The 23,768-nt window shown below is 43.4% G+C and overlaps 1 protein-coding gene across 2 annotated transcripts in view; it reads right to left on the bottom strand.

Annotated features, from left to right (window-relative positions):
* Positions 1-23,768, bottom strand: part of Arid5b (AT-rich interaction domain 5B) — a 179,086-nt gene that overhangs the window by 20,555 nt on the left and 134,763 nt on the right. The window contains exons 1-5 of one of the 2 annotated variants that reach the window (XM_023716148.1): positions 23,677-23,762; positions 22,167-22,279; positions 16,287-16,491; positions 14,178-14,230; positions 4,898-4,995 (exon numbers count right to left, since the gene is read on the bottom strand). In XM_023716148.1, coding sequence (XP_023571916.1) covers positions 4,898-4,995; positions 14,178-14,230; positions 16,287-16,491; positions 22,167-22,279; positions 23,677-23,680 — 473 coding nt within the window. In that variant the 5' untranslated portion in view covers positions 23,681-23,762. Of the gene's footprint in view, positions 1-4,897; positions 4,996-14,177; positions 14,231-16,286; positions 16,492-22,166; positions 22,280-23,676; positions 23,763-23,768 lie in introns of those variants that run through there. The other variant, XM_004632021.2, reaches the window with a different exon arrangement.

Genomic DNA, 23,768 nt, shown 5'->3' with positions numbered 1-23,768 from the left:
CACCAGCAGTGCTGGAAGTCTCCGCAGTGTGCCCTTGGCCTTCGCTGTGGTACAGTGAGCTGGGTGTCCTATAACCTGACAGGGTTTTGGTCTTCATCTGAAAGCACTCCCTCCCCTCATTCAGAATACAAAGCCTGCCCCGCCCACCTCCTACCTCTGCAAAAGAGGCAGACCTGCCAGCTGTTGGCCACTCCAGTTCTGCCAGCTGAGTCTGGCCTGGGCAGGGCTCACCCTACCTCACGTGAAGGCTGGGTCTGCTTTGGACCCAGAGCCCCGCAGCCAGGTCCCAGGAATGCTCACCAGGAAAGCAGAAGGCTAGAATTCAGCATTGGGCATCACAAATGCAAGAACATGAAGCGTAATCGCTCATTTCCCTCTCAAACAAATACATTTGTTTATGACTCTGATTTCTTAAGTCCTCAGAAAGGCGCATCTCAAGTACTTTTGGCCTTTAATGCTCCTTTAAAAAATCCCTAATAACAACATCATGTGCTTCACAAAAACAGGCCATGTAATTTATTCAGGAAAATTAAAACCAGTAATCTGTATAAAGATTTTTTTCCCCTGCTCATGCTTCAAAAACTTAAAAAAAGACAGAAAGAAAAAAAATCTGCATATGAAAACAAAGCCGCTAAAGTGAATTACAATTCCACAAAATCAAGCTAAAAGTAGCCATTTTTCTTCTTACTCCTTTACTGACAAAAGACAGAGATGCAGAGATTCTTACCAGTTGGACAAGAAAGAAAATGCTCCTCTTGGAGGGCCCAAGAGGATGTGCATATTTTTATTTTTGTTATAATCTACAATAACTTTATCTATAAATCCTGAGTAAGAAATGTCCAGAACAACCACACTTCACAAGCTTTTCTGGGGAAGAGACATCCGCATAGCAACAGCCTTGCTATGGGAAACATTAATGCTTTTTATATTGGTAATCATCTGTAACACGAGCAATTAAGTACAGTACTAATGGACTATGGCCAGGAGCCTGGTACTAATATTAAAAACTGACAGAGATGAATAGGTTTGGGCGCAAAACCAGGCTGACAAAGACATTTTTATGAAGTGCTTGGACCTATTTGATTTAAACCAATCAGAGTCAACTTTGGACGAGTCAGGCCTTCAGCGACAACGATGCAGTTGCTGCATTGTACCATTTCTGCTCTGCCTTAAATAAAAACACCCATTGATTCTTTTCAACAGCCCACACTTTCATTATTGCGCTCATTAATAAACCAAAAGTACCCAACTAATATACAAGTAACATTTACTGAGGGACTGGAGACTTTTTTCATGTAGTAAATGAAAACATTTACTGGAATCATGAACCACACTACATGAAAAATACATCAGCTAGATAATGTATAGGAGATCCCTCGTTTCTTTTTCATTTTCTAGGAAAGCAAAGCTGGGGGGAGGGAGCAAGGCAAGGCACAAACCTCGGCCACAGAATGGAGAGGAGAAATCAGCAGCCGATGGATCGCTGTAACCTACATTTAGAAGAACTGAAGTATATCTAGACTAGGTGTCTGGCTGCGAGGTCCTGACCCTTCGCAATCTCTTGAGGCTTTTTGAAAATGGTGTGGTCTCATCCCTCCGCTCCTTTCTGCTTTGCCTGTGCCCTGACTGAGACCAGCGACCAAGGATGAAATAGGTCACCATCACTTTCAAGAGTTCAGATCCTTCTTTGCTCTGTTTCTAGACAGATCCGAGCTTCCTGTCTTTCTCTAGAATTAAAAAGGAACTGATTGGAGCAGCAGGTCCCAGCCTCTCCTCTTCACCACAGCATAGGACTTATGGTGAATTCTTAAAGGCCATGATTGGTTTGAAGGATTAAAAGTCACATTATTTTAATTACAGTCTAATTAAAAAAAAATAAGTCAATGATTTTCAAATTTTTGTAGTTAGCTACGACTAATAACTAATTATTCACAGCATCCCTTGTATTTAATAACAAGGTCATGGCGGTCCAGAGAGCAAGCAGAAAGGCCACGGAAATGCTCAGAGCTTGCGGATCCCGACACCTCCACGCTCCTGCCTGTGGGCTCTGCGTCACACTGATGGTCAGCCACAGTGTGGGGCTCTCTAGACTGGAGTCCCCATGTGGCACGGGAGTGATGCCTCTCAACTTTACTGTGCTGGTGACGCCAGGAGAGGGCCTCTTAAGTAACATGTCCTGTTGGGGTTCTGTAGATGGGGCATTCGGGAAGTCTGGGAAGCGGAAGGGGCCATTTGCTTTCTGTTTTCCTTGCTGTTCAGAGCAGTGTCAACCCAACAATAACTCAGCACAATAGCTGGCTGCAGCTTTAGTGTCTTGTAGTAATCCCAGGGCCGTTCTGATGGGCATCTTCTGAGATCCAGCAGCAGTGCTGCTTCTTCCTCAACAGAAGCCGGCTCCACCACGCTCGCTCCTGAGCGCGTGCAGGGCTAGACTCGTCCCCCTTTCCGGGGATCTGACGCCTGCCAGCCCTCAGAGCATACTCTTCATGTTTCTGGGTGGTGATACTAGCACCTCTCAACTCTCAGTCGTGGGGAAACTGAAGTTAGCTGAGTTCACTCAGCACGCTGAACCAATGCCTACACAGGCCATTCCTACAACACGTTCTCTCTGCTGATTCCATTTTCCTTACGGTATGCTGACTGACATACACCCACTAAACACATGGGAGACATGGGAAAATGTCATGGCTGTTCCAAACATGTAACCCAATGGGAGACATCTATGAAACAGATTCTTGGCTGACCCCAAGAAAAAGCAGGATACATTGTAAAAATTTGATTCAGTTGCTAAGATTTGCAGTGTCTTTACTAGAACTTCCCAATTTGAATGACTGAAGGGGTTGGAGAATCTGGTACTCCAGGAGGAGGTAAATCATGAAATAAAGAATACTGGCTTCGAAAGAGTATATCTTGGCATTTCATTTAAGATAAAGGTTACTTTTAGTTATATAACTTCTCAAGTAAATTAAGTGTTGTGTACACACACACACATAGAATCAGTTTTCTCCATCTTAGATCTTACCTACTTATTTTTTCACTATGTAGTGATTTGTTTTGATGACGGCATTCATCCTTCAACAGGGTGAGCTACTTCATGGTTAAAATACACTTCTTTTTTATTTTTATATATTTGGTACAAGGTCTCAATATGCAGCTGGGACTTGTAGTGATCCTCTTGTTTTTAGCTTCCACAGCACTGGAATTACAAGGTGCCACCACGCCCCAACTCAGTAACCAGCTCAGTGAGCCCAGGGTTGGGGCCAGCACGGCAAGTGCCGGAGATTGAACCCCGGTCCCTGTGTTTGGCTAAGCAGGTGCTTAGTCTGCTGAGCTATCTCATCGGCCCTGCTTTTTAAAATTTTATATGTTATCTGGACTGTTATTTGATGGTTTAGGTACTGAGGAGATCTGCATATGGAGGAAGGGGACTTCATTCTCAGAACTGAAGCTCACTGAAAACAGAGTATTTGTAATGGAAATGAAGACTTCACTCTGAAGTCAAAAGCAAGCAGACATTTATGGGACACTGACCGGAGAAGCTACTGTGCTAGGACATCACCACAGTATCTTTCAGGTACAATGACAATGTGTGAGCATTAAATACGGAGAAAAATGACACAGTATTTACATTTAGAAAATTTATGTACAGCATTGAAAAACAACGCTATAAAAAGCAATAATTTGAACATTTACTTTTTTTTTTTTTTTTAATCCTTCTGGATCTTAACAGTGCCCAAGTAATCCCTTGGGGGAAGAATGCTTTATGGGAACTTTCATGAGGTCCTAAATCTAACTCAACTGACTGATTATTCCTACGAAAGCATGCTACCTTTTGTTGAATGGCCATCCTAAAAGAGGATCTGCACTAAATTCAGCAAGGGTAAGAAGACACTGAACTTAAGGGACACGCGACTACCAACTGGTGTGTCAAAGGCATTCCCTGAAGGTGTGCACAGGTCACCCAAAGGTACGTCACCCAGCTATACTGGAGTTAAAATGGTAATTGGGGAGGAGAAGAGGAGCCAGAAAGCTATGTGTTTATTCTACCAGCAAGGGAGCTGGTCTGTCTGTTCAACTGACCAGCTGGGTCCTGACTTGCTTCCATGTGTGGCCACCAGCAAGACCATCTCCCTTACCCTCCCAGATGCTCTTCTGAACTCTGAATTGGAAGCCACAGTGCTGAGTCCACCACTGCTTTTGCAAGGAAGTGCCAGTCGAATGGATGCTGACACGACCAGGAGCAAGTGTGGGCTGGACGTGGGGATAGCACGTGGATCCCTTAACTGACCTTCAGTGGTTCAGCTAATAGTGTCCTAGTGTAAAGGGGAAGAGGCCTGTGGATGCAAACCTCATAGGAGGCCACTCTGGCACTCCGTCGGGAGTACATTATCATCAAGAGTTCTTGGGTCAAAGGCACAGCTGTGGGAGAAAAATATACTAAGCCAGGAAAAAAACAGGGCTTATCTGGGGCCAGTGCTGCTGTTACCAACAGTGTTTACATTGCAGTGTTAAAACAGGTACACACCAGCCTCATAGCAACCCTGCAGATGTCTGTTTGTCAGAAGCTGAACGATCTTATAGTAAATGAACCCAGAGGAAGAATCAAGGGTAGCCGATGCTGTGCAGAGGACATGTGGGGTGGGTGAGGCTGTAGTGGGAGTGTCCAACTGGTGGTCACAAGATGAAACTGAATTTAAGAAACAACCCAGTTTCTGCTCCTGTGACCAGAGAAAGTCATGTTCTCTAATACAAAGTAAAAGGCAAAATACAGTGGCAGGGAGAGCGCATGCTTCCTAAAAGGCTCTTTAGCTTTCCTCTGTCTTATCTTTGACCAAAAGCTTCTTCCAAAGAACATACATTTAATTAAGCAAAGACTTTCCAAGAAATAGCTTCTTACCTTTCATAATGCCTGCGGGTACAAGTGGCAGCACTGGTGCTCCCAGGATTACCGCCTAATTCATCATAAATATGTTTCCATTGGCGGCGGGCTGTTATCTGAAAAAATGGCAATGAGAAATTCAATCTAGCATCATAAGAGATTCACAGTGCCAGGTTCCCATACATATTCAACAGTCAGAAGAGAACAGTCTGTTCTGGAAACCCAGAATCAGAGAAGTCCAAACGAGTATATGGGGAGACTTATGGTTTTATAGTGAGATCTTATTTTACAATAAAAATGGAATTCAACTTTTGCTCTATATTTTGTCAACCTTCCTGTGTTTTCATCTACAGAACCTCCCTGGCTATTCATTCAGCTAGTTGCCCCCATAGTCCCAACCTCATATCCTATGTCTTTATGCCACATGGTAAAGAAGAAACATAAAGTCTCATTTCAGCTAAACTATATTTTGGTTCCTCAATTAAATCAATCAGAATTAACAATGGTTGCCTGAGGCTGAAGGAAGTGAGTAAACAGACACACAGGTCAAAAAAGGACTTTGCACCAAGCATGCTTTTGTATCTTCTGTTTTTGACTCACATGATATGTTATCTACTTTAAAAAATAAATAAAATTACAACATAGATTCATGAAAATGATCAAACTGCTTCAGGAATTTACAGTCATCTCAGGCTATGTTTTTGTGCTAGCTCCGCTAACCACCAAAACAAAGTCCAACTCTGAAACTGTATATGTCACAAGCTGTTTATTTTTATTCACTTAGGTCAGGAAAACAGGATATTGATGAAATCCCATGAAAACCAACATATCCCAAAGTTAAACTGCTCACTATGTACATTATTGAGTTGAGTAATAAAAACAAACAGCTTGCAATATACTGAACTGCACACTATGGTTTCGGTCTTTCTCTTTAATTTTATTTTTGTACATAAATTAGGATTTTTCAAAACAGCAGATGCGAGATCTGGCAGATGATAATTTCAAGGAAGTCACGTTACTACATCTGGGCGTCTAATGTTTCCTTGAAACGAAGAAGACAAGCTTGAGGTCCTCGTGGACCCTTCTCAGTGGGGTTTCGGGAATGCAGAAGGAACAGGGCACAGCTAAGGGGCCACGGGTACTTAATGAGATCAGGACAAGGGACTGCTGAAAAATAACTACAGAGCTTCCGGCTCAAGTCACAAGGGCCCAAGGTCACAACATGAGTAGGGGAAACTTTCAACATGCTGCTGGCTCTGTAATTGTAATACAAGGAGGAAGGGTCGAGGGGTGAAATCTGACGGGGTAAGTGGTCCCTCTTCCATCTCAGAGCCCTTCTGAAAAGCAGCTTTCACCTCCCCAAAGCGGCCTCTGCAGGCCCGGGAAGGATCTCCAGACAACGTTGGCTTTATGCTGCTCCATTTTCCGCAGAAGCATTCTTGAACCAATCGGCTTCAAAGGTTCTTATTCGACAGAGCTGCCTCTTGCCTCTACTAGCCAGGGTAACTGAGAATAATATCCTCCATAACTGTGGCATGGATTGGATTACATTCTAATAACTGTTCCAACCACTTTCAAAACACTCAAAACATGTATTCTGGTAAGTATCACACATTCGAGTCCAATATACCTCCAATATTTAAATACACACTCTTCGGTTGATCTATTCTGTTATCAGGGAAAAAGGAACACAAGCTTGACATACACCTTCTTGTGTCTCCCAGTCAGATGAGAGCCAAGGGTCTCAGGGTCACAAAAGGGCACAGAACAGCTAAAGTGTGTCCCTGAAGTCACTTCAGAAGAAGCTGGCATTCCTGTCATTCTGTCTCTTGTGGATACTGAATTTCACATCTTATAAGGAAATGCTACTTCCTATTATTCAATCTTCCCCCGCCCTATGAGGTGTATTATTGGAATCTCACCCACAGACAAAGGCAGTGAGACTCATAGAGAGTGTGGAGTTTATCCCAGGATGCACAGACTTGAGTGACAACGCCCAGACCCACACAACTGTCTCACGGTTCCAAGAGTGAACTCTGTCCTGAATCAAAGCTGCTGCTACATCAGCATGACCTGGTGAACAGCCTCCCTTGCAGCAAGATAACAATGCAGGATGCCGGGGCCTTGTCCTTCACAGGAGGCAGATGTCCTGGGCATCATGCATCACAGATTTTGCTTTGAATTCTCACCCTTCAGCTCTGAGTCTTTCCCATGAGGAAATGTAACCAGAGAGGTCAGCAAGAATCAAGGAAGGTGGACTGGGTTAATGGTGCACTGAAATTTTACTCACTTAAAGCATGAAATAAACTAGGGTTCCTCTACTCTGAACACTAATATCCTGAGTTAGAACACAGAGCCCTGCATAAGTCTCAATGATACCACAATCTATCTGATTTCTCATTCATTCATTCATTCATTCTCCAAACATTGATTTTAAAAATCTCCCATTTGTTAGTGATCCTGCCAACATCTCGGAAGTAATAATGAAAAACAGATCCAATCTGCAGGACGAGTGCATTGTAGTGAGAGCACGAAAAATAGACACACAGATAACTCAAACAAAACAGCATAGACTATGTAAAGGGCAATGAACAAGAAGACACTGTTGATGAGGCCACTGAAGGGTTAAGACTGACCTTACTCCAATCCTACCACCTACCACAGAGGCAAGGAATGCCATGAAATATTAACTATCACAGAAATGACAAGCTTGCTTTAAGAATAAATCATGCATTATCAAAAGGGGAACAAGCCAACCTCCCACACAGTCAGGCTAAGGGCCTTAGGGTTTCCACACACAGTTCTGACTGATGAGGTCCTCAATGCCTAGAGTTAAGGAGGAGTGGGAGAGCACCCCATATGACACAGGCCCTGGGGAAAGGAGGGCCTTCTCAGATAGGGCCGTCCCACGAGGAAATCATAAGGCGTGCCCATTCCACGGCTAAAACTCTTAAGTAGACAGTTCTCCCGGGTTCCTGGCTCTATGCATTGGTCTCCAGCTGTGCTTTCAACTCAAACAATGACCATGGGCTCTAAAAAGCAAGAGATGTTCAAATCCCCCAGCAAGGCAGACAGAATGGGCACGACTACCTTTGGCACCTTGTGTGAACCTGCCGTCCACACTCATAAGCTTCAGGAGCCCAGTTATATATGTACTTGAAGCCTTCACTCTGTCGTCCAATGTCCTGTCTGGAGGTATGCTAGCTTTAAAACCCCTCTGGGACAAATGCAATGTCTGCCTGCTACTACCTGCCCTCCAACCCTGCCTGGCTGGGGAATGTGGCCTAGCCAGGGTCTCATTTGCTCAGTTCTGTCACTAAGCCCCAGGCCTCCTGGTCATGTCCTTTTAGTTGCTGGAAGAAAATGGGAAAACTCATCCAGGCAGTTACTTCTCTTGTGATGTGCTGGCTGTTTCTCTTTCATGGGCCTCACCTAGATAAGAAGGCTTTATGTCATCACCATTTACCACTGTTCACCACTTTAGAGCACCAGGCTGGGTCCAGAGATAGGGAGGTGGGGGGAAGGCTGGAGAGGAGGTAGGGGGCTAGGAGGCATTATGGAAATAAAGGGAGGCTACCGCTTTTCAGGGTTCATGATTCAGAGGTAACGTAGCTCTTCCATACACAGGACATGAAGCTGAGCAGACCAGACCCATGTAAAATAAGCCACTCTCTATATAAGTGACTCAGAATCCCACTTAGGAGACACTTGGAAATTGCTCTTTTCCCTGATGTAGGTAAGAGCTAAGAAACTCTGAAAAGCACTCCATGCCTATTATGCTCATAAAGTTTTCATTGTTTATAAATCTAATGGTTTTCAAACTGCTATTTAGAACCCAGGTGGTGTTTCTAAGGTGTCCTGAAACTAATTCTCCACCTTGCCAATCCTGTCCAGTGAGTGGAAAAGGAATCTTTTCCTTCCACAATTTTATTTGATGAAAATGTCTTGTCACTTTAAAGAAAGCCAAACAAAACAATGAAACAACTTAGAAAACCACCACTGCAACCCAAGACTCTTAGAGCCTTGCTTTCTCTACATTTGTGGTGGCCCCAGTAAGAAAACCTTTTGAACCTGTGTTCTTCCCGTGGCTGAAGAATGTGTAGATGGAGCTGGCGTGATAGCTCAGCAGCCTAAAGCACCTGCTTAGGCAAACTTAGGCAAGTGCAGGGACCACAGTTCCATCCCTGGCACCACATGCTGCTCCAGCCCCACCCCCAGGGTGCACAGAGCTGGCCAGAGTCTGGGTGTGGTGGCACATGCAGGAGGATCACTCTGAGTCCAAGCCACATAGTGAGACCCTGCAATAACCAAATACATGAAAAAAAAAGAATAATTAAAGAATGTGTAGGAAATGCGAAATCAGGAGAAGTGTTTGCCTGTGCACAGCATTGCTAGGGCTGTTCTGAGAAACAGCTACTTTCTCAGGACACCTTGAGGGCGGACTGAATTCAAGGAAGATGACTTTTTTTTCCTGGTCTTACTCCAGGAACTGGAGCCTTTCAAAACCACATGACATCATCTTTGGCCTCGAGAACTTTGAATTAAGCCAGAGGCTCTGTCTGTCCAGAAAACGAGGGTTGATTCAGAGGATGTCTCGAAAATGATGTCAAAACCAGAATTTGATGTCAGAGCCTGATCCTTCCAGCAAGAAGATAAGTGACTCCTTCCAGGTTAGAAATCATGGTCCTGTCTCAATGAGTGGAAACAAGGGGGCTGCTAACCAGTACTCCTAGAAGGTCCTGACTGGGTGTCAACCTTTGAGTCTCGGATCAGATTGATTCAGCATACATCTCCCTTCTCCACCTTCTCTCCAAATATTTCATATTGGTTAGCCAAAGGGAAATCACTTTAGCACCCCACCCTCCATTGGCAGTTTCATCCAGTCTACCCTTGCAGCCCCCCAAGCTGGTCTCCAACACACTGCAGTCCGGGCTTCTTTAGCTCCTAGTAAACCCTTATCTTGTTTCACTATTGGTGATCCACATTCTAGTATGTTTGAAAAGAAAAGTTGGGGAGTTAACTGCAAAGAAAATGCCAGACTATCACTTTTTGAGGAATCAACTCTGTTCAATACATTCATGATCTGTAAATCTACAAATGAAGGTACTTTATACATTTTCAGCAAAGGCAGAAAAAGCAGAGACAAAATACACATAGTCATTAGTCATATGTTATAAAGACTTAAATAAAATTTCTGCTCTTCTTTTTTCTAAATTCAATTTGAGGGTTATGAAGGACTGTAATGAAATAATCCATAATCCACAATTCAAAACAGAAGGTTTGGAATAGTTTATAACCACAAACAAAAACAAGCCAATTAAGATGGCCTCTTTTTATAACCAGAAGGAATTCCAGAGAGATGTCTTTATCCAAGAGCAAGTTAACAGCAAAAAGAAGCACATCTACATATGTTATACTTGCAGTTTCTGACTGTTACTGGGTTTTTACATTATTCACATTTCTTCAACTATCTCATAAATTCACATACTTTTTCTCCAGAATCAGGTATTATCTCTGCTAGTAACTAAAATATCTGGTACAGCTCACACTAGGTACAAAGAATGACTGAAAGGTGCTATCAACAAAATCCAGTTATCAGATCCTTTTTCCAAAATATCACCCAACAGGTGGAAAACATTCCAAATATACATGAAATCGCTGGCACTGGAGGGTGCCGACATGACCATGTATGGACTCCGTTCCTCTCAGGATGCTACAGCCATTGGTACAAGTGCACAGAAAATTCTCAGCAAGTAAGAATCTCCAGAATGGCACGGTGACCCTGTGGAACTCATTTCTCCTGCTGCCTCAGTTTCCTCCCTTGTAAACTAAAGTTATGAACCGAAGCACAGCAAGCCTTCTTTTCTGTAGAGGCCAATTCAGAAAAAGTAGAACGGTAAGAATGCAGCACTTTCCCTCATTCCAAAGGGAAGTACCCAAGTCTCAGCTCACATGTATTTCACAGAGTAGAAAAATATTCATCAGAAATTTTGTGCTGCTCTTGAGCCTAAGAAATGTTAATATTCAAGATGTTGAGTAATGTTTCTAATAGTATCTATGTGCAACAAACTTCTAATATTTGATGCTTGTCTTGGATGAGGGTCTCATTTGAAATGAGGTTCCATGGAAGACACATAATTTGTTAATAACCATTACTGCCAACAGCTTTGAATTTACAATACTAGAACAGCATGAAAGAGAAGGATCCTCTGGTTCTCAGGTGCAGGACTACTAAGAGTTCATGTCTTGGTGTGAAGGTCCAAGACAACTATTTATACTTCAAAGCGCTTCACCAAAGTGCTTCACTAGGCTCCACTTCTTGAGTGGCCTTTGGGAGCTACTGATCGAGATGACACGAAGATGTCTGAGCTCTGAGTGACACAAGCCCACGCTCATTTCCACTACCACATAATCTCAACGATAAGTGTTTTCTACGAACTCTGATTGATGACAATCTAAAATGTTCTCAGACTTTGGGCATCACTGTACATCTCCTGCACGGACTTCAAAACTGAATCCTCACTGAACACCTCACAGTTTCCTCAGTCAGATTACACCAAGAGGAAAGTGCACTTTGTACTCTCAAGGCCCAGCACCTTAGGCACTGAAGGACTGTGGCAGATCTGTGCATCCGAATGGCCAACAGGAAGGAGGGAGGAGGGAAGAGAGGAGGGAAGGGCAGATGCTGTTCTGGTCATCCATGGCCCCATACCCCAGGGAAAGGATCAGAATCAGCATCCACAAAATATGCTGCTCTGGCATAAGGATCCCACGACCTCAAGGCAACTGAAAATTGATGCAACAAGAATCCACTGCCCTTCTCCTCTTCAAAGTAGCACAGATTTTCCTCTGTGAATGGACCCCTAAGCACAGTATCAGAAGGAAAAAAAGTGACTTTTATCACCAGAGACAGGAGTTGACAATCTTCTGTACAGCCCACTCCCCACAGCTTCTGAGATAATTCTGGGGTGCAGCCCCCTGGGGTTCTCCTCACTTGGAGTCAATGAGATGACTCTAAGTTCTCTGTAAGCCCTAAATGACACAAGCCTGCATTCGTTTCTGGCATTAATCACAGAGATAAGTAACTCTGTGATTGATGACAATCTAAAAAGTTCTCTGAAATCTAAAAGGCCCATCTTCTTTGCACCCTTCTCTGCAGAATTCCAGTCCTGGTCACTTGTCTCAGTCACCTAAGCTACCTTCATAGATTACTTGAGCTCTCCATGCTCCAGTTTTACTTGACATCTACACCCTGCCCTTGGCTGGCTTGCTCTAGAAGGCATGATGGTTCATGTCTAGTTCCCACCTACTCTTCCCAAACACACTCAAGTGACATCTGATCCATCGTGCCTTCCTTTACCTCTGCAGGGGAAAGCACTCCAGTGGCCACCCACTTGTGGGCATTCTGGCTGGGAATTACAACCAACCATCTTGCTTGAATGGTGAGCAACCCAAGGAGGGGCCAGAGCTGCTGCTGCCCATGTCTCCTCTCCCCCACTGTCTAACACAGGCCTTGCATGCAGCAGGCGCTCAGAACGTTGTCAGGTGACCTGCGAGTTATACGGCCACTCACTCATCTACTCATTTAATAAAGGAACATATACTACTTTTTTTTTTTTTAAATCAGACACCACAAATGCTTTGAAAGGTACCAAGTGTCTTCTGCATATTCTACATCAGTTTGCGGTTGCTTGGGTAAAATATCTTTATAAAGATACAGAAGATACAAAAGCAGGAAAAGTTGATTCTGCGAAATTTGTTGGCATTCTTCCTATCAGTGAGTAACAAAAAGTTCCTGAGTTTAAAAAGATGTTTCATAATATTGTGTAATATCATGCAGCTATCTGCAGTTGTACCTCATAAAAATGTGTACTTCTATTCTTAACATTAAAAGTTAGACTTAAAAGTCTGGGCTGTGAGGTTGACTTCCAAGTCTGTGAAACTGTTACCATCTTTTTCACATGGATGAAAACTATAATTAGCTTAAGATCTTGCAAAACTGTGACAGTGGCAGAGTCCCTATCTTGGTCCTATCAACAGATTCAACCAAGTGAAAAATTACAGTATGTATTTATATATATTTATTCTTATGTAAGGCACTTGATAAATGTTTCCACTGAATTCATATCTATAAAATACATACTTTACATGTATTTCACCATCATTCTCTATAAATATATAGTTCATACATTAAACTACTATCTTCTATGCAGTCACATCAAAGAAGTTTTAGTCAAAAATTTCTCCCGTAAATCCCAGATTATCTGAATCACATATTATTTCCAGCTTCTCCCACCCTAAACCCCTGACATCAAACCATTATATGAGTTTATGGAACGATATGTTTTATCTGGCAAGAAATGCTGATTATTGCATTGGAGCTAAAATAAATTTTATTTTCCTGACTTCCTGTCTCTTACTGTAATTTAACTATGGAACAGAGATATCCCAGATTACTTCTTAAGGAAAGAAAAAATAATTTCTTACTCAATTGCAGAAGAAACTGCATAACTTAATCTGATCATTGTGCGGAGGAAAAAAATATTTCCAGTGACGACATCTTCCTATGTCAATTGATTTTATTACAGATGTCATCTCTGTGTGCTATATTAATGCAGCTCTTTTTTCTTACTTCAATATCTTAATCTCACTTTGTTGCTCTAACATTTTATTGGTTCAGAATACATGCTGTAAAAATCCATGGCCATCAAATTTTCCTGTGGGCTAAAAATAACCCATTCCTGTCAGTTAGAATTAGCTGATAAAGAGTGTCACAGCCTGTTCTAAAGAAGTTTGATAACTTCCTGTTTATGCAGCACTGACCCTTGTCTAATAAAGCTTCTTTGCCCTAGAACGAGAGGAGATTCTGCTGCATTTTATTCCTTAATGGCCAATCCTGATTACTTTTGAAAGCCTTTAATACATTTCCCATATTAGACATGAACAGATGTCAGGTATGTTGCCAAGGGAAATCTCTTTTATGCAATCTTGGCTTGTTGTACAATAATAGCCCTTTCTCAACATGGGAAAAAATTACAGACCCAACTAATTTCCCTGACAGGGGAGAGTTACATATGTTTTCCACTTGTAGTTTTTACGACAAGTTTACAATTTTGCCAAACCTGGAACTAATTGGGACTGCTTCCAAATGCGGCCCAATAACCCCCCAAAAGTGTAGCCATTTGAAAAGGCAGTCCATGACAGTTTGCTTTCTCATTTCTCCATTTTGGCCGGGGGGTGGCGGGGGGGGGGGAGTCAGATTGCAAAAGTATTTCATTTAAGTTGCTTAAACACTTACTGTTTCATATCCTCCCAGTTTTTGAGCAGCTTGAAACATAGTCCAAAGGTTAACTGTTAGAGGGACAATAAGTATTTAGATAAGCATTGCATTAACATAGTTCCAAGAAATGTCAATTAAAACATTTTGTTTTTCCATTGAGAAAGAGAAAATAAAAGAAAGAAATACTAATATTACCCCAAAGAACTCAATTCTTAGGAAACAATTTGCCAAAGGGCACTGAACAGCAACATCTATTATTACCATTTAAATTATTTCTTAAGAAACAAGCCACTAAAGGACAGAGATGGTTTTACTCTTAGGATAGAGGACAACATGGTTTCTGCCTCATTGCCATTAGCAGAACAAGAGAAGCTAAGTTAGAGCAACCTTGGGGACATGGGGGAGATTTCAAAACCGGGGTTCCTTTTGTTTGTGGCGGTGGCAGTAAGATGTCTCCATAATCAACAAAGATCAGACACGCTAGCACGTGATACCATTCATACACTGTCTGGTGGCTGTAGCGTGTTCACGGCTTGCATCCTACCTCGCTACCCACACTGCTGCTTTGCCCTGAGGAGGGCAAAGAAGTGCCTCACGGGCGTGGCAGCGGTGCTGCGTGGAGCAAGGGGAAGGAAGACACTCACAGAGCCGTGGCAGCAGGAGACCACCTAGGCCCCTAACTTGCCTGTGTGATAGTGCAAATGCATGTTCTTCGATCGCATTCTTTCGGCAGAATTTGCCTATGTCTACGCTGTTAAACAACTACGCTCAGTTGCCAGCGATCTTGTTCATTTGTACCAAATACCACAGAATGCGACTGCTGCAAATGTGATTCTTTTCGTAAGAGGGGAAACTGAACTTCAAGTAATTCCTTGGTAAGGGAAACGAATGAAATGAAAATTAAAAGAAAAAAAAGGCTCTGACACACCACGCTCACAAAGCCTCATTGAACCTTGCACTATTTCAAAGCTATCAAGAGCCCTGCCTTGGCCTTGATTTAATCTGAACCAATGCATAATGCAACAAAGCTGTTCATAGTACATTAATTTTACTTCTATTTCAAGCAGCCAGTTTTCAGACAAACATTGTAATCATTCCTAGTTATATAAGTTTATAATGGCTGCAAGTGCTCTCATGCAATCAGTGCCAACCGCTATTAGGTATGTAAATTGTTATGTAAAACATACAGGTTTGACATTCTTCATCAAAGTGACACATGGTTTTAATCTAGGAAGATGCGATTGGAGAAAATACTATTTCAAGCCAGAGGCACATCACTGTGTGTACCACTAAAGCCAACAGGAAAATATATATTCAGTTGTCTGGGGCAAGACCTGATCTCTTGTGATGTGCAATTTTGCCCAGTTATGGATTTCCTGATACTTCAATATACATCTCAAAGGTATTAAAAACTAGGACCTCTGAGATCAAATTTTTGTTACCTGGCTTTTTTCTGGTTCCCCACCCCCACCCCCACTGGTGCTGGAACCCAGGGCCGTTGCCCTGGGCGACATTCCCAGTCCCACCCATCTTTTAAATTTTGACACAAGGTCTCCTTAAATTGCTAAATTGACCAGGCTAGGCTTGAATTTTCAATTCTTCCCTTTCAAATCAACCAGCATGCTGGTATTACAGGCCTGTGCTACCACGCCTGGCTAGATTTTTGTTATCTTTTAACAAATTTGGGGCTTTGGAAATGTGTTTTCTCTTTGCAATTGTTTGGTCCACCTCTAAAGGCCTTTCTTGTAAAAGCTGTCTTTTCACAGGCAACGTCTGTGCCTGATAAGGCCGCATCACATTGTTGTCTCACAAGAAAGGCGTCACAGACCCTCGAGGTTGACAAAACAGAAAAACGCAAAACTTTCAACATGTCTATTTCCAGTCATAATCAGTGGATTTAAGCCTATAAATATCTCACTGCAACTGTCCCAGAAGGGAACAATGTAGCGGAAAGAGGCAGGGAAAAAATTCTTGGCTAGGACAATTTGTAGATTTAGTATAAACAGAGAACATCATCAGCCCAGATTAGAATTTCAACATAATCCTAAATCAAAAAGAAATGTTTTTCCCCAATTCAAAGAATCTGAGCAATTTTGATATTTCAGAAATGAAAACAAGTATACTTACTCTGTTTGAAACCTAAATAGGGTATTCTTTCTATTGGTGTTTTCCTTTCTTTCATGTACTTATAAAGCGCCACCAGGAAGGCCTGCTCATCCGCCCTGCACTCTTCACCAACGGCCAGCTTTGGTTTGTCTTCATTTGAGACTTTTTTACAGTTATTATGGTTATTCTTCGGCTTGGCCAAGGCTGACCTGGCCTCACATTTCACCTAGAAAACAGAAAACACAGCACATGAACTCAGGCACAGTCTGAGAAAGTTTATGAAGACAAGGCAGGAGAAACTTCCCACTGTGTGGGAAGGAGGAGCCAGCAAGGACAGGCCTGCCTTGGAATACTCCTTAGAGGCATCATTGAACATGAACTGTCCTAGATCGTGAGATGGCAAATTTCTGTCAACAGCCACCTAGAAATTATACTAAGCCTTTGGTATTTATGGTCTCAGTTACTACTGCTTAACTGTAGAATGAGAGTGTGTAAGTGAATGAGTACAATTATGTTCCAATAAAACTTTATTGACAAACTTTACTGACACTGCTAATGTGCAGGTTTTTTTAGACTCCTTCCAAGCCTATTGACATGAAAGCAGAAATACTGTTTCTATCTGGTAGGAACATTGTTCTGCTTCTTTACAAATCTTATGTTCCTAAAGGCATCATTGGTTAACATCCTGAGCAAACGTTGCCTTCTTTATAGTCTCATACGTTTTGCATCAAAATGAATGGTATGTTTATTTCTTCATTGTAAACTTATCTTGCTGGTACTTTTGTCAGCAACTTGGGAAAACCTGTCAGTGCCAGCAAATACTGGGACCGGGAATATCAGCCAGGCCGGTGCTGCCTGTCACCTGAAGGAGATGCTCAAGCCCATGCTCAGTAGGGAACAGACGGTCTCCTGCTTTAATGAGTGACTTCTTGCTTTTCGGCCGGATCTGAGAATCTAACAGCAGGCATTCACTTGCCACAAAAGGAAGAGTAGAGGTCAGCGAAGGCCTCAAGAAGACTCCATGAAAAGCTCTAAAATTAAGAAATAAGTGGTGGCGAGTGCTCCAGATGTTCTTCTTCCCCACTACAGGCGGGCATGGGACTCAGCGTGTGGAGCCGGCTAACCTAATGTTCCCTCCCCACTGCCATGTGCTACAAGAGCCTTTGATGGTTGTTAAATATAACGCTAAGTTGCTGAGCTATTTTAATTGTAAAAGGGGAAAGTACAAAGGGTCAGCCTCGGAGTCCGAGTCCGCATCCAACCTCGGACAGGAGGAGGGCAAGTGCTGGGGAAATGGCCTGAATAAAAGTATCCCACCGATTCCGCCATGTTCTGCATTTCAGGTTTTTTACCTCCTCTTTCTTTTACTGCAGATCATCATTCCAAACCCTACAAACATGAAAGATGCTGCTTATTTATCAAAGGGCAGGCCATGCCCCGTGAGCATCTTCTTGACTTCTCATTCTCTGAAGTGGACGCACTAGCTTAGCATCTGTCCACTGGTCCTGGCCAAATGGAGCTTCCTGCACAGTTTACTTATCAGGGCTCCGCAGAAAGGTTTCAATTTTGGGGAACTGTGAAATGGGATTAAAATTCTTTTTCACATGTAGAATTTTACTTACAATGCTTTAAAACTTCAGTGCTTCCTGACATTAGATGAAAGCAGGCATCCCATGAAACTGTGTTGTCATCTTCATGGTCAGTTCTAGACTACGAGGTCTAAATTAGGATGAAATTTATAATCTAATGGCTTTTCAAAATCTAACGCCTTGCGAGTTTTAACCCGTACTGCCTTCCTGGCCTTGCTCAGTGTTTGCCAGGCAGCCAGGCGTGCTTGCAAGCGATGCCCAGGTGCTAATTACCTCATTTCCTACTCAGAGTAGTAACGAGGTGGGCTGTTATTCTCATATTAGAAATGACGAAGACAAAGGACAGATAGAAGGAGCAAATGCACAAGGTCCTAAGATCAGGGACAAGCTTGGAAGAGATGAGACTGCAGATCGATCCCAGGGAAGGTTTGCTCTAGGGTTTGTAGTTCTGAGCTATGCTCTACTGAAACTCTTAATAAGAATGCTACTTTGGTCATCAAAACAAACTTGCAATTAAAAGGCCTGTCTCACTAACGAGCTGGATCAGACCTCCTGCTTACGAGTGTGGTTTGTCCAATGATATGCACACAGGCAGGGTGAGCCCAGGAAGGAAGCTGATCTCACTGCAGCACTTGCAGTGCACTAGAGGAAGGACAGTGGGCTTCACAGAGGTGACCGCAGTGTCCACAAGAATTGCAGAAGAAAAATTTAACCCCAGCAGAGGAAATTACAGCTTGGCGAGGTCATGCATCTTGTCATATGGCTGATGAGGGGCAGGTGTCTGGGTCTGGAACTCATGTCTGCCTCACCCTAAAGCCACATCTCACATAAACAACAGTAGAGCTAAGGGATGTGTACAGAATGGGTCGAGGCTTAACTTGTGGTGCTAAAGGGCCACTTAGCCCATTACTAGGATCACAGTGCTAGCAACAAAGGAATATGGGGCTGCTCATCAGTGTCCAGATAGTTGCTTAACCCCTGCCTTAACACCTAGAAATACCAAGAAAGCATACAGGGGTGCATAAACCATGTCCAAAGTAACTGGGACTCCCTGCTCCACAGCAAAGGCTCCAAGTGATGCCAGGCTGCCACCTACTGAATTCAGTGTTGAATTCCAGTGGCTTCCCAGCAGGCCTCTCCCAGGGAGGCCAGAAGCTTGGCAAGAACTGAACAATGGCTTTCTATTTTGAGCTATCTTGACGCATTTTTTTCAGTTAACATAAGTGCGTTCTTTAGGGTATTATTCAGTTTCTGGGCAGAATGCAAATTTTTTCCTACATTTTTTTTCCACGTATACCCAAAACATTGTCAGTATTTTAATGTACTGAATTAGTATAATGTAGGTGTCAATGGAAATAAGAACCTTCATGTTGACGTTGAGAAAGACCAACATTTTGATGGTGACCAGTAATTACTAGAACTGCTTCTCTGGACCTGAACACCACACACCTGTTGAGTACACCAAGTGTTCTGGGGTTTCCAAAGAGATTGAGGAAGTGCTAATTAGAGAATCTACATTTAATGTTTTCATTTTCAGTGAACCACCATGCATTTGATATAAACCACATCCTGCCACAGGATTCAGTTACAAGTGATCCAGTCTTCAACTAGGGCACAAAGATGTGTTGCACCAGCAACCAGACAGAGCTCCAATCTTGGTTTGGTCACTAACTTACGAGGTGACCCCAGGTTCCTCCTTGGTAAAATACAAAGGACCATCCCTGGGGATAGCTGAGAACCAAATGAGATGAAAAACACTTAGAGTATCACATCTGTGAAATATCGAAGTATGTCTGTGATTTAAGTGAATGAACATATTGCACACCATAGCTTCCTTCCTTAATGTTCCTTTTAGAATGTAAACCACCTGCTATATACTTCTGGTCTTTCAAAAATGGTTATAAAATATGAGAAGTCATTCACTTTCTATCAATATAGGCCTTTGATTAGGGACATAGGCTGGGACGATTTCTCTGTCACACATCACCCCATGATCAAGCCTGGGCTGCAGTCTGCTGCTCTAAGATGATCCCAGGAAAACAGCAAGACTGATTCTCAGAGAGCCAGTATTTTTCTCCTCATGTGACTTCTGCTGTTTGGGGAAAGTCACCAGAGTCCTCTCTCTCAGAAAAGAGCATCTCACAAAGCTGTTGTCATGCGAGAAGGTGTAACCTTTGGGTAGAGATAGGCAGATTCTCAGTCACCCACACAACAAGCCCAGAGGGTCCACTCGAGGAGCTTTGTTACACAGAGCTGCAGGAAGCCAGTACTTATCTGTAGTTAGAAATGGTCTATCTGAGACATTTTTGAGAAAAAAAATGATCATGTGGGTCTTAAAGTCAAACAGTTCACTGTCACCTAAAACGTCCTCCAGCTCAGCAAATGACAGAATGGTCCCAGGCTCATAATCTCTGATGTAGCATTTCACAGCAAAAGGCTACTGTAAGATGCAAGTGCCTTTGCCTTTTTTGTAGTTGTCTTGGTCTCGGATGTGTTCATTTGGTAGGATGGTTTTCTTCTGGTACTGGCAATTCAATTCAGGACCTTGTGCTTGCCAGGCAGGTGCCTCGCCACTGAGCTATCTCCCCAGGGACTGAAGGGTTTTTCTGACAGATGTCAACAGAGAAGTTCACTATATTTCAAACCCATAGTCTTTTCCAGCTGGTTCAAATGGTTTCATCAGACTTTCCAGAAGTGTTCAAGGCAGAATTGTAATCCAAGTCTCCAGAAAAAGCCAAGCCATTAGACCAGTGCCCAGGAACTGGCTGCAGAGAGACACTCACTGCTGAGCATTAACAGCATGGGGATGATCTGTCTCCTCATAAATGTTCTGAATGGAAGCTCTGGGAGTAGGCAGTGGGGCGAAGACGCTGAGTAGAAAGCTCTGGCTTGTCTTTACTCGGGCCTACAGATCATTCAGAAGACATGGAACGCAGCCCACCAACAGAGCAGGTTCCTGCTTTCTTCACTTTTGTAAGCCTGAGTGTGACTCAAGAGCTGTCATCCATCCATGGAGAGAAACACTGCTGTTTTTTCAGATCAGTTTTATGAGTTTTATAAGTTTCCAGGAGGCAAACCTTGGTAGTGGTCCCAAACGCCAAGGGAAGCCGTGTCACGCCTCTGGGCTCAGGCACAGCACATGGTGGAGTACACAGATGATGTGACCCAGAGATAGGCCCTGCCCCAACAAAGGAGCGGGCAGTACAATCTCTGCGGTATCCCTGCTGCACCCTAAAACCTCCTTTTTGTTCTCTGGATCCAAGCGGTGTGAAGAAATCCTAATAAAAAATGCTCAGAACTTTTAGATAAAGCAATCGCACTGAAGATTAAGACATGTAGAATGTAAATGTCTAGGATTTAGTCCGCTATACTAGGAGGGGCGGGAGTATAGGGAGAATAGTATACCATCCACCCAGAACTGAATTCATTGTTTTCTTCTAAATTATAGTCTCCCAAATTCACCAATATTCAAAATGCTCCCGTTTCCAGGTTATTTCTGAGCTCTGGAAATATGTCGGTTCAGTTCTGGCATTTGATTCAGGTCCTAAGTGGACTCTTGCTGTCTTGGGCTCCGCAACAACACCCCCACACAACACTGAACAACCGGAATGGGGAACACCGTCCCAAGTCCACGAAAGTCCAAAAGATAAGTCCTAAAATACAGAGTCACATTTGACTTTCTGTGGTGCTAAATACTTCAGGCACACACTTTCAAGATTCCAAAGAGTGCTTCGGCAAAATGGGAGTGGGCCCAATTAGTCTAGAAACGAAGCTTTTATTCTGCATTAGTAGAGATTTTAAAAACACATCAACATGTGCATATATCTATAAATGCTATGTATCTCTAATTTTACTCTAATGTGAGCGAGGTGACTTTGAAAAGCACATAACGCAAAAAGCTTGATTCCAGCTATTTCTAATTTCTTCCTCTGCTAATCTCTGAGACATATTTAGATGAGCACACTCAGAAAGAGGATGGTTCAGCTGGTCTATTTTTGATACAAGCAGAGTAAACTATGTCATTGTGTCACCTACTATGAAATCTCAGCCTCAGTGATGAGCGAGCTTAATCATCCCCGCTTTACCCAACAGGCCAAACATGGGGGCGGGGCGCCTTTCTGTTGACTAATCACAAAGCCCGCCTCCCGCCACCCCCAGCCACCGGGGAATGGGGGTGGAGGCAGGAACAGGCACAGCTCAGGGCTTCAAAAGATCTGCATACCAAAGTCTGTTTCTCAATTGAAAAGTGCCACCAAGCCACAAAAGCAGAGAAGCAAAACGCTGCAGCTTTCTTAGTGATTGTTGACCTTACCTTGGTAACAGCTTTACCATCGGAATTGTTGTTGGAATCCTTCACTCCACTGAAGGAATCTCTTCTCTGTGGGCACGGTTTCTTTTTGCGTGGCCTGCCTTTAAGATTTGGCGCTGAAAACAAACAGAATAATGGATATACATTTTCGTTGCACAGGTTGCCTTAGTAAAGACCCTCAGTCTCACTACAGAGGTCTTCACCAATCATTGAGGGACATATCTGGCGCAGCCACTTTTCATTAGATGCTTCTCTCTCTGAAGTGAAGGGGTACACCTTGGTCCTACCAGCATGCAGCACTCCCTACAAGTTTTCCAGGGCTGAGCTCTCATTCTTTATCATGTCTAATGAATACAGACAAAATGGAGCTCAAAGGGTGATAAGGAAAAATCTCCTCCCCGCTGTTAGAAAAGAATCCTTTGGGGCAGAAAGCCAACACTGAACCAGGCTCTGAGATCTTTCCTTAGATTTTGTTTCTATCTTGTTTTTCCGAAACCTAAGAGATACACTGGCCCATCATGGTATCAGAGGAATGTAATGTCTGAAAATATGTCCCTTTGAGAGTAGCTGGAGCCAGAACCATTTTCTCAAATTATCATACAGATCAAGGAGAGGGAGGGAGGGAGGGAGGAAGGGAAGGAGGGAGGGAGGGAGAGAGAGAGAGAGAGAGAGAGAGAGAGAGAGAGAGAGAGAGAGAGAGAGACTGAGCGAAGCGTGAATAATAAGCCATAAAGCCTTACTGCATGTATTTACTAATAAACTTCCAACCAGCATGTTTCAGGTCTCAAAAAACCTGACAGATATATTTAGATCCGCATGCTTTCTTTCCTCCTTACTATATTTTTACGAAGATCCGGAGGGTTATATGACATACATTCCCAAGATTGCACCGGGGCAGCCTCATTCCACTGGGGTTATACGTTTTTAAAGCTGTAGACAGATGCAAATCGGAGCTGCATTTCATCCCTGATGTTCAGCGGGGCTCCTTGTAAGCTCTCCAAGGAAACGGGAGGCTGTTTATTCGGCGCTGTGATTGTCCCGCAGCGACTTACACATCTAACTTCACTCACTGAGTCCAGCACCATTAAAACCCACCCACCAGCCAAGCAGCCCTCGAACAACTCCAAGCTAATGAATGTGACCTCAAACAATTTCTGCAGTCACTTTCGAGGTACCCGCACGTTTGGTCCCTTTAAGGAATGATTACGACACTGATATCTGAACAACACAATCCCTCTCCCCAGTGGCTTTGGGACAGTTTACACGGCATTCATTTTCCTCACTCAATCTCGCTAATTCGATTTTCTAACGCGGATAGTTTTGCTGTCGGTGCCGCTCAGTAAGGCAGCTGCCTTTGTAATCAGAGAGGCAGCAAAGCCCGAAAGTTTGAGAGCCCTTTCGGAGGCTGGGACTCGCCTTCCCAAGCCGCTGAAAGTCCGTCCCGGAATCCGCCCGAGCCCTCCACGGTAAACAAGCTCACCCACAAACCCGAGCAAAGAGAAAGCAGGATTACCCATTCCAGGCGACACACCTCTGCCGGGCGGCCGTCGGCGCTCACGCGGCGGCGCCCCCGCTCGGCCCCGGGCCCCGGGCGTCCTGGGCTGC

Source organism: Octodon degus, unplaced genomic scaffold (assembly GCF_000260255.1).
Source record: "Octodon degus isolate 3935 unplaced genomic scaffold, OctDeg1.0 scaffold00046, whole genome shotgun sequence".
NCBI classification, from domain to species: domain Eukaryota; kingdom Metazoa; phylum Chordata; class Mammalia; order Rodentia; family Octodontidae; genus Octodon; species Octodon degus.
This window is presented reverse-complemented; position numbering and strand designations above follow the sequence as displayed.